Below are 14,357 nucleotides of genomic sequence, written 5' to 3' on the forward strand. Positions count from 1 at the left end.
AAACTGCCCTCTTTGAGTAGCCCCTCTGCACTAAGCTGGAGTATGTAAAGTAATTGCTGACCATCAGGGCAAAGCCCTAGCCAAGGGTCTGGTTCCTCTTGCAAGAGCAGGCTGTAGAGCTTGCTGTCTGCCCTGAGAAAGAGCTGAAGTCCTTCCACCTTATTAGGGTACTGGTATTTGCTCTCTGCTGAAGGACTTACTTAAATTGCTGACAAATAACGGGAAAAATGTTACCCGTATCATACAAGTGCTTCCGTACATGCCCAGGGACAGCTGCAGCCAGGCCTAGTCACATCAGAGGGGTGGGGAGCCTCAATCTTTCTGCAGCAAAGGAAATTAGGGACAAGTGTATTTTGTTATTTGAGGACCCTATTAAAGAGCTAATTCCTGGAGTGAGATGCAGGATTGTTCATTGATCCCTAGCAGCATCCACACTTGCATGGGAAGACTCACCAGTTTTGTTACATGACACGTGTTCAACCTTATGTGGGGGCAGGGATGGGAGCAGCCCAGTGGCAGCCACAGAGCAATCCTTAACACAGTTTAGGTAAGTTTTATTGTTTTCAGCCCCACATGCTTCTGCATAGCTGTAGACCTGCCCCACGGCCCCAGGGAGTGGAGCTGTGGAGTTTTTCCCACGAGTATTTTGTGAAGGGGGATGTTTGCCCTGCTCTTGGTCCAGGGCCATGTTTGTGAGGGTGCAGGTCCATCTGCACTCCAGCTCAGGGGCAGTCAAGGCAGGGACAAGCATAGGGCTGTCCCTGCGTCACCTGTGGATGCAAAGGGTCACCCAGCTGACCTGGATGTGCATTTTACCCTCTGGGGCTGTCACAGCCCCTTGTGTGTGGTCATGTGTTTAGCAACTGTTAGAGTACATCTATTTCATTTTGGGCTAAAACTGATAAATCAAGGTGACTTTGGGGAGAGAAATAATTCCTTTCTCAGGATTTGCATAATCCTGGGTGGTGATATGATAATGGTGTTTGTTAAAGACAGGACACAATAAATTAATACTGTTAAGTTGTTGCTGCAAAATGCAAAGCAGGTAATTTATTGCGGGTGCAAGGGAGAGTGTGAGTGCAGCAGGCGTGGTAGCGTCAGGTACGGGAGACTAGTTACTGCAGGCAGAGCAGGCTGTAGCACAGGGCCAGCAGCAGTTACTCCTTGGACCCTGCTTGGCCATGGTATAGAGGCTGTCCAGGGGCAGATTATCTGTTTCAGTCCCTTTCCTTGTTGTCTCTGTGGGGGTGGGACATGCTTTGTGCCTCAGACTGATCTCAAGAGCCAGCCTGAAGTGGCTCCCAAGCCCCACGGAGCCAGCCCCTGGTGGAGGAGGGACAGGTTAGCTGAGGGCCACCTGTATCCTGTTGGTGCTGTGGGGACCTCTGGACACAGGGATGCCCTGGGGGGTTGCAGCATTGAGGAGATGGGCTTTGGCATTGTCCTTCATGCCACCTTGGCCATCCCCTGCAGCCAAGAGACTTTGAGACTTCAGCCCTCAGGAGGTTTTCCTCACCCTGAGAAAGCCTCTTGGTAAGTAAGCCAGCCTGGAGACCTGCTGGCTTTAGCCCCTGTCCTCAGCTTTCACCTCATGTACCTGAATTCAGCTGAGGGACAAGTGAGGAAGAGCTGGTATGAGGAACAGGTAGGGAGAGATGCTTAGAAAAGTTGCACTGGTACTTCACTCATTCTCTGGGCTGGTGCTGCAGCTCCAAAGCTATCCTTGCATGCCATACCCCACTGGAATCCTAATGCACCGTTTATCTCTGCAGCTCCACAGCTTTATTAGAAGGGAGATGCTGTGTGGGAGCCAGAGCAGGATTTCAAGCTAATTGGATTCTGTGTCTCTGTGGTTCCCTGTGTAGGCAGGCGACAGGGATTAGTGCGGTGTTTCTGAGGAACAGAGGAGAGTGAGGATGATGGCCCGCATGGGGATTTCCTCCTGTATAACCCCTGCTGCTAGCCTCAGCATAGGACTTTTCTGGACAGGCTTTCAAGGTGCAGCATGTCCCCATTCTGTGGCAGCGTTGCTGCCCAAATTGCATATGCTCTTCATAATTCTTTGAGCCAGGTACAGTCCCCTTCCCAGGGAAGAAAACAGCTCAAACAACTTCCAAGCATGGGCAAGCCTGACAATAGTCTGATCTCTCCTGCTAATCCCTTTGTGGGGGAAAACAGATGGAAATCAAACATCTGGTGGCTCCTGTGCACAACCAACTACCTGCCTGAACTTGTTCCCCTTTGAGTCCCCACTCCCCTTCCCAAACCTGGGTACTTTCTGGGAACAGTACACATTTGAAAGCCACCTTCCACACGTTCTTAGTCTCGTATTAGAGCCTGTCAGGGCAGTAGCAGGACTCACCTCATTAACATAGATTTATTCCTGTATAAACATTTTATTGCTTTAATTGCAAAGCAGTCATACTGCAGGCAGTGGTAGTAACGGCTCCATTTACACTGGGTGTTGAGACAGTGTGCCAGGTGTGTGAGCCTGCAGCAGAGTACACACGGCATGCAGCTGAGTGCATGCAGTTATTACTTGCCACGGTGTCTAAATATGTGTGCTGTGCAATTCAGGATCAACCAGTCTGGATAAGTGGCCCTGAGCGTGGTGGCATCCCAGCAGGTCTGTGGTGTCCCCAGTCCTGTGGGAGCATAGACCTTGCTGCGCGGAGGAAGGGTGGAGGCCTAGAGGTACTGAGACCCTGATTCCACAAGCAGTGGAGGAGGAACAGGGCCCAAGTGTCCACAGTCCTTTCCTCACTCTACCCCTCGGTGTGTGCCTGCACTGTGACATGTGGGCAGACATGTCACCTTGGTGTGTACCCTGGAAGCTGGGTGTCCTGCATTTCTGCTGTGCTGAGGGACAGCTCTCAGGCCCTGGATGGTGAGATGGAGCCCTGGGGCAGCAAGAGATAGGTGAGGGGGGGGTCTTGGTCTCGGGCAGTGGGGTATGCCTGCGGTCCTGCTTTGTGGCTCCTGGCAGGGCAGTATATATCTTGGGCTCACTGGACTATGATGCATGGACAAGTGTGTTCCCCAGTTCCCAATGCCATGCTGGTGTTTGTACTTGCTCAGCACAGAAAGCTGATGGTAGAGAGAGGAGCTAAGCCTTCTTGTCTGGTCTAAGCCAATCTCCGGTGAGATGTTTCCACTGCTGGGGCCAGGGAGAAACCTCGCAAGGGGATCTGGGATGTGGCGTGCTCTTGCCTGCACTATGGCCAGGCTTCCTGTGAGCCTGAGGAGGGAAGAGGAGCCTCTGGTGCTCCCTCACACACTGAGGCAAGGCTGTCTAGGACCATGCCCTGGCAAGGCAAGTGTGGCTGTTTCACCATGCTCTGCCCTTTTTCCTCCATTGGTGTTCTCTCTTGCTGACACGTGTTGAGGAGAGGGAGCTCAGCAAGCAGCTGCGTGCAGGTGTTTACTCTTTGGACAATGTTGGCCAAGCAGTGCTCCAGCTGTGCTGCGAGGCTCACAGGAAGCCTGGCACACTGGCGTGTTTAGCAAACCTGTGTATTTGTGAACGAGACATGTTGCTGGTTTATGTTTGTGTTTGTTGTGTAAAGAGCAATGATGCAGTGCTTTTTCAGCAGGAGAGCCTCCCAGTCAGACCTACCAGCTCCAGCCGCCCTTGGAGCTGGCCGTCAACCCCATGGCAGTGCCAAAATGCCCCCTTCTCCATAAAGTTTCTTGGCAGCTCCTTCCTGGCAATGGAGTGGCTCCGAGGCCTCACCCAGCTGAGCATCAGTGCAGGAGAATGCACCCAGGCAACGATGTCTGCTGAGCTGAAAGATCTCTAAGTGTAGGGGGGACAAGTACTTGCCAGTCTGCCGCTGCAGTTTGTGGTCTCTGTTCTCCCATTCTCATCCAAATGTTAATTTTATGGACACCTTTATGAATCTTGCAGTTTTCCCCTTCCACGGGCTACACAGATTTCATCAAGTTGAGAGGTGGCACTTCTGGCCTTTGGTACCAGGCTGTCAATTTTAAACTCTGAGTGTAATAAAAAACATGGGACCATATTAACACACAATTACTCTGCTGCTCCTTCCTGTAACTCCTTCTTTGCCATCTGAAAGCCTAGGATGCAAAGTAAGTGCCTCAGCTGCAAGCAGAGCCACAGGCTTGGGGCAGCAACTGCCAGAACCAGCCTCCACGCTGGAACAACTATGTATTTTCCACATTGTGAGCTGCTCTTCTCCTGCTTGCCAAGGATGTGGAGTTTTGTGCCCACCTCTGTGTTAGACTAGACAACGTGGACAAATGCTTGTGTCCTGCCTCTGAGACCCTTCCACCTGTTCTGAACAGGAGACACCTGCAACTGTGCCAGTCACACTGTGTATTGATTTGCCAGGCTGAAAGGAAAGGCATTTCTTTGCTTGCTGCAAGACGGTCTTATGCTGACAAGGCTGGAAGAACATGTTCGGGTCATTCCATCAACGCAAAGGTTATATGTTTAGCTGCAGCTATTGAAAACAAAGCAACAGCAGCAGCAACAACACCAAAAGCAGTGGATGCCTCATTAATGCCTGGATTTAAGATTTGCATTTAAGCACCTCTCAGGTACAGTGCATGGAGCTCTGCACTGGACAGCACCCTGTGTCAAGAGTGCTGCCTCTCAGCACTTTTTCACCTGTGGGCAGCTGTGTCAGCTCAGCCCCACTTCACCACAGTTGACAGCTTTGCAAAGCAGATTTTTGGACTCAAATTTTTGTCTGGGAATTTTTGAAGAACCTCCTGCTGTTTTAAAGCATGACCATACCTTTCTGCTCTCTCTGCTGATTAAGAGGGCCTCTTCATGTTGTAGCCTTGCTTTCAGCCACTCAACCTTTGTGAGAATGCCAGTGACCTACTCTAAGAGTTATTTGAGTATAAGTCTTCTGTTGAGTAAATATGGACCTGGAAGAGTCATTTTTTTCCTACCTTGTTCATCCCCATTTTCAGGAAATCAGTAGAGTTCTCATACATTTAACTTATTTTGCAAAACAATCACTTCATAAGTTATTATTTTAGCATCATAAAGCAGGTTGCATTTTGGACGTCATGACTCTCAATTTTCATGACTTTGTAACAACTTGCAATATGCATATTATTTTTAAAAAATCACATCCTGATGCAATATATTTAATAGTCCCATAATTCCAGGATTGTCTCTTCCTGTCAGATGTGTGAGCATGTCACAGAAACTATCCTGCTGCCAGGCTGTTGTCTTTGGAGTCAGGTCCCACCCACCCTTTGCAGCCCCACACCTGCAGAGGCCAAGGCAAACACCAGGATACGCTGCTCTCAAGAGATGGGCAGAGGTCCTGCTCTATGTCTGTTCCTCCCTCTGATCTGTTTCTCTCTGTGCATTTTCTCATCACCTTGTCTGCTGAGAGTTGGAAGTTCTTCCAGGCTGTTGCTGACACAGTGTGGCAATGATAGGGCTCTTTGTGCTTCAGCCGTAATCAGATCACGTCATGACAGATAAGAGTGCACAGGGGCCTTTGCCTGCTAGGGAAGGGTTGTTCAGTTTATAGTCCCTGTCTGCTGCACCCAGAGATGCACCAGATGCTCTGAGCTCCTTTGTCTGTGCCCAGGACCAACTGTTTGCTCTGTGCAGGAGGCAGTAGCTCCTAGCAGCACCTGTATGAGAGTTGGTGAGGGACTGCCAAAGAGGAATGGGTGCTGTGGCTGTCCTGCAGTGTCACCTCCTATGGGACAGTGCCAGGTGCTGTCACCCAGGTACAGGGTGGTGTTGTTAGGTCCTACTCCATGCAAATGGTTCTCTGTACCACATCACTATTTTTCTGTTGGTCTGTAGCAGGTGCTGCGCCTGTTAGATGACCCTACAATCCAGTACAGTCCACAACCAGCTGTCTACAGTGATGAGAAAAACACAGCATACTGGTCCATGGAGGGACTTCATCAAAAAGCTCAGTGGGGAGCAGCCATGTGACTCTGCTGGCCCATAACCTGGTCTCCAGCATGACACCTTGCCCCTGCCATGGTGCTGTGCACCAGCCCCGCCACAGCGTGCAGCTGAATGACGTGGCTCTGGGGTGCAGGCACCCAGTGAGCACCCAGGTCCCAGCTGAAGAGCAGCAGCAGATGGATGTAGAAAGCCTTTAAATTCAGCACATGATCAATACTAAACTGATCTTCTGGAGTCCTTTATAAGATTACCCCAGTCTCATGCATCCAATTGTAAAAAATCACTCAGCACACTAGGGAGATGTGAGAAATGCCGCAAACCCCATTTAGGATGCACAGAGCCAGAGTAAGTAACTTCACAATTGTTTCTTGCAGTAAATAATTTATCCCCCTTTTTTTTTTTCTTATTGCCCCCACCCCCCTGCCTCAGCTCCTTTCTGTTTCCTCTTTTGTCCTGAAATTCCCTTGCTGGGTAGCTTCTGTTATTGTGATTCCCTACCACACATGTGCTTGTGCACACACAGGAACACAAATCTGTCCTAGTCCAACATTTGCTGGTTGCTCTACCAGGGCCAGCAGTGCTGGGGCAGAGACAATGCCATTTCACTGCTCAGCATTAGCAGAACTGAGCTGGGCTCAGTCCAGGCCTTGGCCTGGCTTCCCCATCCTGGTCTCTGCCCCAGTGCTGCTTTTACTGGTGTCAGGATGCGTTAATAAAAATGTCTGGAATGCGTTAGCAATGCTAATAGTATTTCTGAACTAATTAGTAATGCTGTTTGAACGAACTCTCACTTAATGATACAAATTACCAGTCAGACAGGCACAGTGCGGGGGCTGCAGCTGACAAGTGGAGAGCAGCGATTACGGGGTGGGAGGCTGCTCTGGCATGGGGCCGGGCAGCGGCCGGTGCTCCTCGTCTGGCTGCATGCTGGGCATCCCTGCACGCTCAGAGCTAGGTGCCGCAGTGCGAGGGGAGCTGGTACACGTGGCGTGCCACATCCAGGCTGGGGTGTTTGGGAGGCTCTGTCCTGATTGCACACCCTTAATGGTGCAGGCCCCTGTGGTCTTGCTGAACCAGATGACTCATATGTAATGTAAGTTGCTACAGCTGCTAAAAACAGGTTGACATGAGTCCCTGCCATGGGAAGGAGCTTATCTGGCCATGTTAGTAGAGGCAAGGCTGTTACCTGTATCTCTGAAGCCCTTGGCAGCACGCTAGCTCCTGAGGCATCCTGCTTTTGGGTAGCTTTGTGGAAAAGACTTGAGTACAAATTGGCAGGTGTTTGTTGAGCTGAAAATTGTTGGAGTCAGGGAGACTGTCAGGAAGAATTCTGATTCTGTCCACCTCTGATCACTGTGAAGGGCAGGAGTGGCTGTGGTCTGTGCTTGCCAGACCCCAAACTGCACCTTCAGGAACAGATCATGCTCTTCAGGTGTTGCCCATCCCTCTCCACTGGCTCTTTTACTGCTCCTTCCATCAAGGCAGCCAGTGACCTTTTGAAGAGAAATGATCCCAGCATCAATGTGATATTTTGTGTGCTAACCCCTTGGGAATCTGTAAGTATTTATAGGCCACATCTGAGTTATTCTAATCCCCTGCTTTGTGATGTGCTGGCAAGATCCCACCATCTGGAGGTCAGTGGCTGTTTTTGGACAGTGGTTGTTTTGGACCCAGACCAGAATCCCTGAAATGCCTCTGGGGCACTTACCAGGCCCTGGGCTGTAAAGGGCTAGAGTGCCTCAGACACAAGCTGCTTTGACACTTTCTGACTGCTGCTGCTCTGGGCACAGAAACCTGACTGTGAATGAGTTGCTGCCCCAATGAGCTGTGAGTCCAAGGCCCCCAGTGCCTTGGGCACTGCACTCCCAGCAGCTCTGGGTAGGGATCGGGCACATCATGGATGATATCGCCAGGAGCGGCTCCCTAAGCTGTGCAAAGGGGGTCTGCACCTGACCTTAGCCTGAGGTTGCCCGTTACGTCACACCCCCAAAGCCTGGTCTAACCAGAGCTGATGCTAACCAGGTTGGGGAGGATGAGGATGTGCATGCACAGCCCTGCTGACTCCCACCACTCCTGCTGCCTCCGCTGGCTGCCTGCGAGTGAAGGTGAATGGAGGAGCTCAGGACAGGCAGTGGTGCCTCTGCTGGCCCTGGGGCCAGCTCCTGGAGCAGCGTACTCTGGATACCCCTGCAGATGAGAGCTGGTGGCACTCAGCACCTCTAGGGCTGCCTTCAAGGCTCTGACTTTGCTTTCCATTCAAGGCCCGTGCTTCAGCTCAACCCTATATGCTTCCTGTGGGATTAGGCATGCCGTGCCCATGGGACTGGCTGTTGATAGCCCCCCTCTGCCACCAGGCAGCAGCCTGTGGGACAGGGCTGCACATGGCCACGTCAGGCTGAGCTGACAGGCCTGGTGTGAAGTAAGATGAATGGGCTGAAGTTGGTGAAAATGATTCTAATTTATAATCTGCTGCTTTGTGGAGCTCCCCAATTAATTCTCTGTAGATACATAAGTAGGCCACATGTTTGCTTTGCTTCGAGTGTAATAAACATTACATTCTGTCCTCTGCTTTTGGTGCCGGTTCCTGTCAGAGCATTAGTCCCTATAGCTAATTCCTCACACCTGTCTCCCAGGCTCCTGGGAGCCTGGCTGAGCATGGGGAGGAAACGCCAGGCTCCAGGAAACTTGTGGCGTGGAGAGATAAATTGCTGATCAAAGGGCTATCACACAGTGCCTCTGAATATTTAGTCGCAGGCAAGGCAGCCAAGCCCACTCAGGAAAGGGCTTTGTTCTTGAAGAGCTGTTTGCCTGGCTTCGCTCTGCGGCACCAAGCAGCTGGGGTGGGATGGGGTGCTGGGAGCTACATACCCTCAAGTCAAAAAGAACTGGCAAAGGAGGGGGTTATAAGGGTGTAATGGGGCGGGGGGGTGGGGGCTGTTACAACATTTGCAGCAGATGGGTGAGCTCTGCTGGGGTCTGGATGTCAGCATGGAGCTGCTGCATAACCAAGTCACTTGCTTTGAGTGGGGAGAACAGTCTGACTGGGGCACGCGCTTTAGCTGAGTGCGTGACTTTCCTGCTTGTCCTGCTACCTGTGTCTTCCAAGGTTCCTGAGCAGCAGGAGACCTTTCCCAGGCCTTCCTCTCCATTCCACACCCAGGAAAAATCCTCCATACTTGCTTACTTGCCCCAGCCTGCTCAGCACCCTGGCTTTGCTCTGGTGCTTTGTTGGTTCATAAGGTGAAGAAGCACAGAGCTGCTTTACTTGTTGAGATGCCTTTTTGGGGGTGAATGAATTGGAATTGCCATGTGCTGGGTGAAGGTGCCGAATATGATCTAGTTTGATGCGATGATGGGTTATTGATTGCAGTGTAGAAAAGTGGGGCAGCTTACTCGTCATTGTGTTTTAACTATCTCCAGAGAAAAGAGAACTAAAAATCAGTTTAGCAGGCAGTTTAATAGTGAGTTTCAGCATTACTGCCATTAACAGCCAGGCCACTCTTCTCTCTCACCTGGTTTTCCTCTTGTACCCACAGCTTCTCTGCTGGCACCTCAGAGCAAGCAAAGCACTTGCCTGACCCTGGGCTGCCATACTGCCCTGGGTGGTGCAGAGCCAGCCAGACTTGCTCGTTTTGTGTCCTTCACTCTGCCTTGGGACAGGGACAAATTCCTTGAGCTTTGGCAGGGGTGAGGTGCCAGCTTCTGCCTGTACAGCAGCACCCAGTTCTGTGCTTACACGGGCACAGGGAGCCTGGCTCAGCAACTGTAGAGCATCTGACCGCACTGAGGGTATGAACATCCCATCTGCCCTCGTGCCATGGTGGTGAGCATTTGCGGCCATAGCATTCCCTGGGGAGGTTCTGGCAGGAGGAGCTGTGGTAGGTACTCTCAAGGACAAAGATGCTAGGCTGGCCTTGGGGTACCTGCCCCCCCCTTTTTCTGGAGCCCCAGATGCTGGCACTTGTGTGCCCCGTGCAGGCCTGCCAGGGAGAGGAGCCAAGCAGTAACTGTTATCGGGCTCACACAGCCCTTCCCATCTGGCTGCTCTTCTGAGGAGTGAGCCACACTGCCTGTAGGTGCCAGGGAGCGCTCGCAGGTGCTCCTGAGGCAGGAGGTACAGATGCGCTGTCTGTAAAGTCTTGGTGCAGAAAAGGCTGTGAGGTGACGCTGGTTAGTGACAGAGTCAGCCTTACCCCTCCAAGCCAGCTTGTTGCAACCCCAGGAGGGCCTGTGGCCTCTCTTCTCACCTTGGATATGCAGATGGGAGCTGGTATGGAGTCCTGGGATTTGTGTCAGCTCAGGCAGCTTGACCTATGTTGCAGGAGGCTGAAAACACAAAGCTCAGACTGGGTCTGGGTTCAGAGCACTGGGGGTGGAGAGATGGAGCAAGAGGATGCACAAAGCTGCTGAGATTCCAAGGCCACAATTTCTCCCAACTGCTATGAGGCACAGTCCTCTCTGAGAGGTCTGCCAGGGCAGGAAACACCTGGGATCAAGGCTCTGCTGGCAGACATGGTCAGTGTCTGTGTCACTGCTCTCTGACTATCCTCACTCCTGTAGCACTCTGGAGCAAGCAGATTGCAGCCAGAGGTCTGTGAACAGCAAGGGTGGTCCAGGGAAGGCAAGATGCTGGGGGCTCTCCGGTCTGGACCACAACTGTTTGCATTGTGCCACTGGCAGCAGGTGAAGGGAAAGCTGCCCCTCTGCCTGAATGGAGTCCAGACTGAAGACCCTGAAGACCTTTCCTGGGGTGTTTTCAAACTCTGTGGCTGTGGAGCCACTGAGATTGCACCAGGACACTGAGGTTTCTCTTGCGTCTCCTGAAGCTATCCCAGAGGTTCTGGGAAGGGCTGAGCTAGCAGGTGCCCACAGCACCCACTGCTGGGTGCTTCTGGCACAGTGACAGCTGCTCTGCACCTTGGCTTTGGGGACCACCCCCAGCCCCCCCAACACATTTTCTGGAGAGACTGTGCCAGGAATCTGGCTGTGGCAAGGGAGAGGGCAGTCCCATGACTCTGCCACTTTGAGAACTCCGCTCTTCAGCTATTTCAAAGAGTTTGGACACTTTGCCCAGTTCTGCTCCCTCAGTGTCTGTCTCTTGCTCTTTCCTCACCCCATCCACACCACAGACAGAGGACAAGGGACTGCAAGGCATTAGAAGAGATGACAGAGCTGAGCACCCAGGCCCACCAAGCCCAGCACCTTCCTCAGCCCCAGTTTTCCCCACCTTTGTAATGCCCCCTCACGCTCAGAGAGCTGCCAGTGCAATGCTTGCACCCAGGCTCCCTGGCCTGGCCTGGCTCTCATCCTGAATTTATTTTTACATCTTATGACTCTCAGAGGTTTTTTAATTTAATGGGTTCTTCTTTTTTTTTTCTTTCTTTCTTCCTTCTTAGCACCTGAACTGGATCCTCTCTGAGCCGCTGCCAGCTCCAGGGATTACAAGTGAATATTTCAGGTTTGATGATGTATTTGAAGTTTCAGGGAAGGAAGTGGTATGTGTAGCCTGCTCCCCCCCATACCTGTCCCAGGGCTGTGGTGCAAGCTGCTGCTGTTGCTCCAAAGACAATCTCAGGGATACTCTACGGAGCCACACTGAACATTGCTTGGCCCTACCTGGACATGGCCTTCCCAGATCCTGGAGCCTGGAGGCTAAGGCTGCCAGGCCACCACAGGGCAGCAGGCTTGTTTTCATCCAGCTGCTTGTACAGGCTGCTGTTCTTCAGGGAGGCAGCTCCCCGGAACCAGCACTGGAAGAATGTTGCAAGGCCATAGAGTGCTGTGGACTGAACCACAGCACCCTGCTTGGCAGCCCAGGTCCAGGAGGGGTTAAATTCCAGACCAGTGTGTGTATCCTGGCAGCTCTGAAGCATAGTGAAGAAGGCAATGGGCAAACATGACCTGCTGTAAACAAGTTTACAGTAGAGCATAAACCCAAAGCTGAAAGGCCTTCAGAAAATGAAAATTCTTCCCTGACAAAGATGGTGGGAGCCACATCCACAGGCACTCACGCTTGGCAGCAAACCCTTCTCAAGTGGTCTTCAGAGAGCTCTCTGCAAGCAGAAGCTGTTTTTAAGACAGGGAGAAGGAGGGCTACTGCAAAGTTCCTCTTTGGATTTCAGAAAGGATCCTGGGGATCTTTGACAGGGCTGGTGGTGGTCACAGAGAGACTGTAAAGAAGGTTTGTCTCAAGTGGTGTCTGCTGCTGGGAAATGGCTTTGGGGAGTCTATCCTGGGGAAGAGGCAGTGCTTTCCTACCCTACTGCAGAACTGCTCAGACATTGCTTTTTGGAAGCGGGACTCCTGAATCACGTGTCTCTATTTCACTGCCAGGAAACCGCTAGCACTGTGGCACTGATGGCAGAACCAGGTGGTATGAGACAGTGGGAGCTACTGTCCAGCCAATGGCTTCTTGCTCACTCTGAGAAGATCACTTGGCACATCTTCCTATGCTTCTGGACTTGAGCTGGAGAACTGACTTGGTGGCTAGCTGCTGCTGGGCGAAAAGATATACCTCCAGGGTCATCGTGCTGTTGTCTCCAGGCACGGGTGGAGGAGGGAAGTGTTTGCAGTGGACTGAGAGGTGGAGATGCAGAGCATTTGGGTGTATTGTTTATGTTTGCTGAGTGCAGAGCAGAACTTTGCTTGGCTCTTCCAGTGTGCCCTGAACTCCACAGGGTAAGGAAGCAGAAGAGACATCCCTCACTGGATCCCAGGGTACATGTCAGACCATCAGTGGTCTCTCTGGTCTGTGTTTGCACAGTGCCAAGTGTTGCTAGTTCTCAAGACAAGGGGCACAGAAAGATATGCTGGAAAATTATTTTTAACCTCCTGTAGTTTACTGTTCAGAAAGGTAAGTCACGTCTGTCAAGGCTGGTTCAGTAGCAGCCACTGTGGAGGCAATCTTTTCCTGATATACACATCTTTTTGCAAGGTGGTGCTCACAAAATTTAAGTATGATCTTTCATGGTTTCCAGGAGCTCTTGGAAGAACTAACAAGCATATCACAGGGTCCAGCGTTAAACTCTTCCCTGCTGGGATGCAGTAGAGAACAGAAACTGTCAAACAGTTTGAGATCCATTTAATAGCAATTAGTGTGGATGAAAGAAGCACTAACGTGAAAGCCTCAGTCTCTGCGCCTAGGATGAGAGGAGGAGAGGAACGTATAAGAGAAAATGTAAACATGACAAAATGTGGTTGTGTATCCCACAAAACAATGAATCAGTTTAACCTTTCCCATCCTTTTCATGCAAGCAGAAGCAGTCAATCCATATGTGACAGAATTGAGGACCTGCAGTACAACCATGGAGCTGAGGATCTGACAGAATTGTGAACACAGAATAATCTTTGAAATTCTACATACAGCATGAAAGGAAAGGCAAGTATATGATGAATAAGAGACAGAAGCTGCAACAGCAGAAGCCTTCTGGATAAGAGAACTCCTCTGCCCACCCAGAGGAGGACCCATTGGAGAGGAGAAGCCATCACTGGTAACAGATATTGAGCACCTACAGAAAGTAGAAGTATTTCCCAGGAAAATCCCAAATTGCAACAAATGTAGCCTTAAAATATATCGTTGTAAAAGCCTGAAAAATGTGATTCAGAATTTGTGTTCATAAAGGCTGCAGCCTCTGGAGGGCTCTCTTTCAGTAAAAGCATATGATAGGCTTTACCCTGTGAAGTGGTGAAAACAATCAAGAGATGCCAACAGTTAGCTTCAAGACAAAGGGTTAGGTGGGTTGGTAGGATGGTGTCCGTGGAAAAAGGAGAGGAAGGCATACAACAGCTAAGCAGGTGAATATTTGGTTATGTACACAATTTCACAATTTGGAAATACTAACGTTTTTAGAAAGTTAGGATCGTTCTCTGGATCCTGGTAATTGCGTGAGCAGAGGAGCTCAACGTGATGTGCTTGCACCATGTGTTTCGGGAGGTTCAGATTCCTGCAGTTGTACTTTGGAAAAGTTGTAGACGCTTATCATGAAACGATACACAAAGAAGCCTGCTACTGACAACAGAAGAACAATACATGGCAGAAGAAAAGCGTAAGTTTAAAGAGAACTTGGTACAACAAGGGCTACCAGGGGGATGATGGAAGCCAGTGGGCTGACTGGACATGCACAGATGTCATCTGTTAAAGGCAGTGGGTCTGATGGTGGTGACAACGGGATTTGCATGAGAGGGGACTACACTTGATGAAGGATGAGCAGAGGTGGGTCTGATGCTGCACCTTCTAGATGTAGCCGCTGGATGAAGGCCCCTTCCCCTGCGGTGCAGAAGGGCTTTGCTGGTCCCTCCCAACCATGTTATTCCTCAGGGTGCTGGACTCAGCCATTACAGCACCAGTGTATTCCAGAAGTGGTCAGATCGCCATGCCTTTCTGGGATGTGAGTCCAAAAAGCATTCTAGTACCAGAAATAAACAACTACTATTTTCCAACTTA

The 14,357-nt window shown here is 50.9% G+C and overlaps 1 protein-coding gene across 10 annotated transcripts in view; it reads left to right on the top strand.

The window, feature by feature from the left end:
• Positions 1–14,357, top strand: part of SLC35H1 (solute carrier family 35 member H1) — a 34,954-nt gene extending 20,597 nt beyond the window's left edge. For 2 of the 10 annotated variants that reach the window (XR_014573133.1, XM_083801922.1), the window contains 2 exons: positions 11,311–11,372; positions 12,248–13,162. Coding sequence is in view for 6 of the 10 variants with exons in the window: in XM_083801922.1 (XP_083658048.1) it covers positions 11,311–11,333 (23 nt within the window). In the remaining 4 variants the exon portion in view is untranslated. The other 8 variants (XR_014573131.1, XM_083801928.1, XM_083801923.1 and 5 more) reach the window with 7 other exon arrangements.

This window comes from Anser anser (assembly GCF_964211835.1).
Source record: "Anser anser genome assembly, chromosome: 16".
Classification (NCBI taxonomy): Eukaryota; Metazoa; Chordata; class Aves; order Anseriformes; family Anatidae; genus Anser; species Anser anser.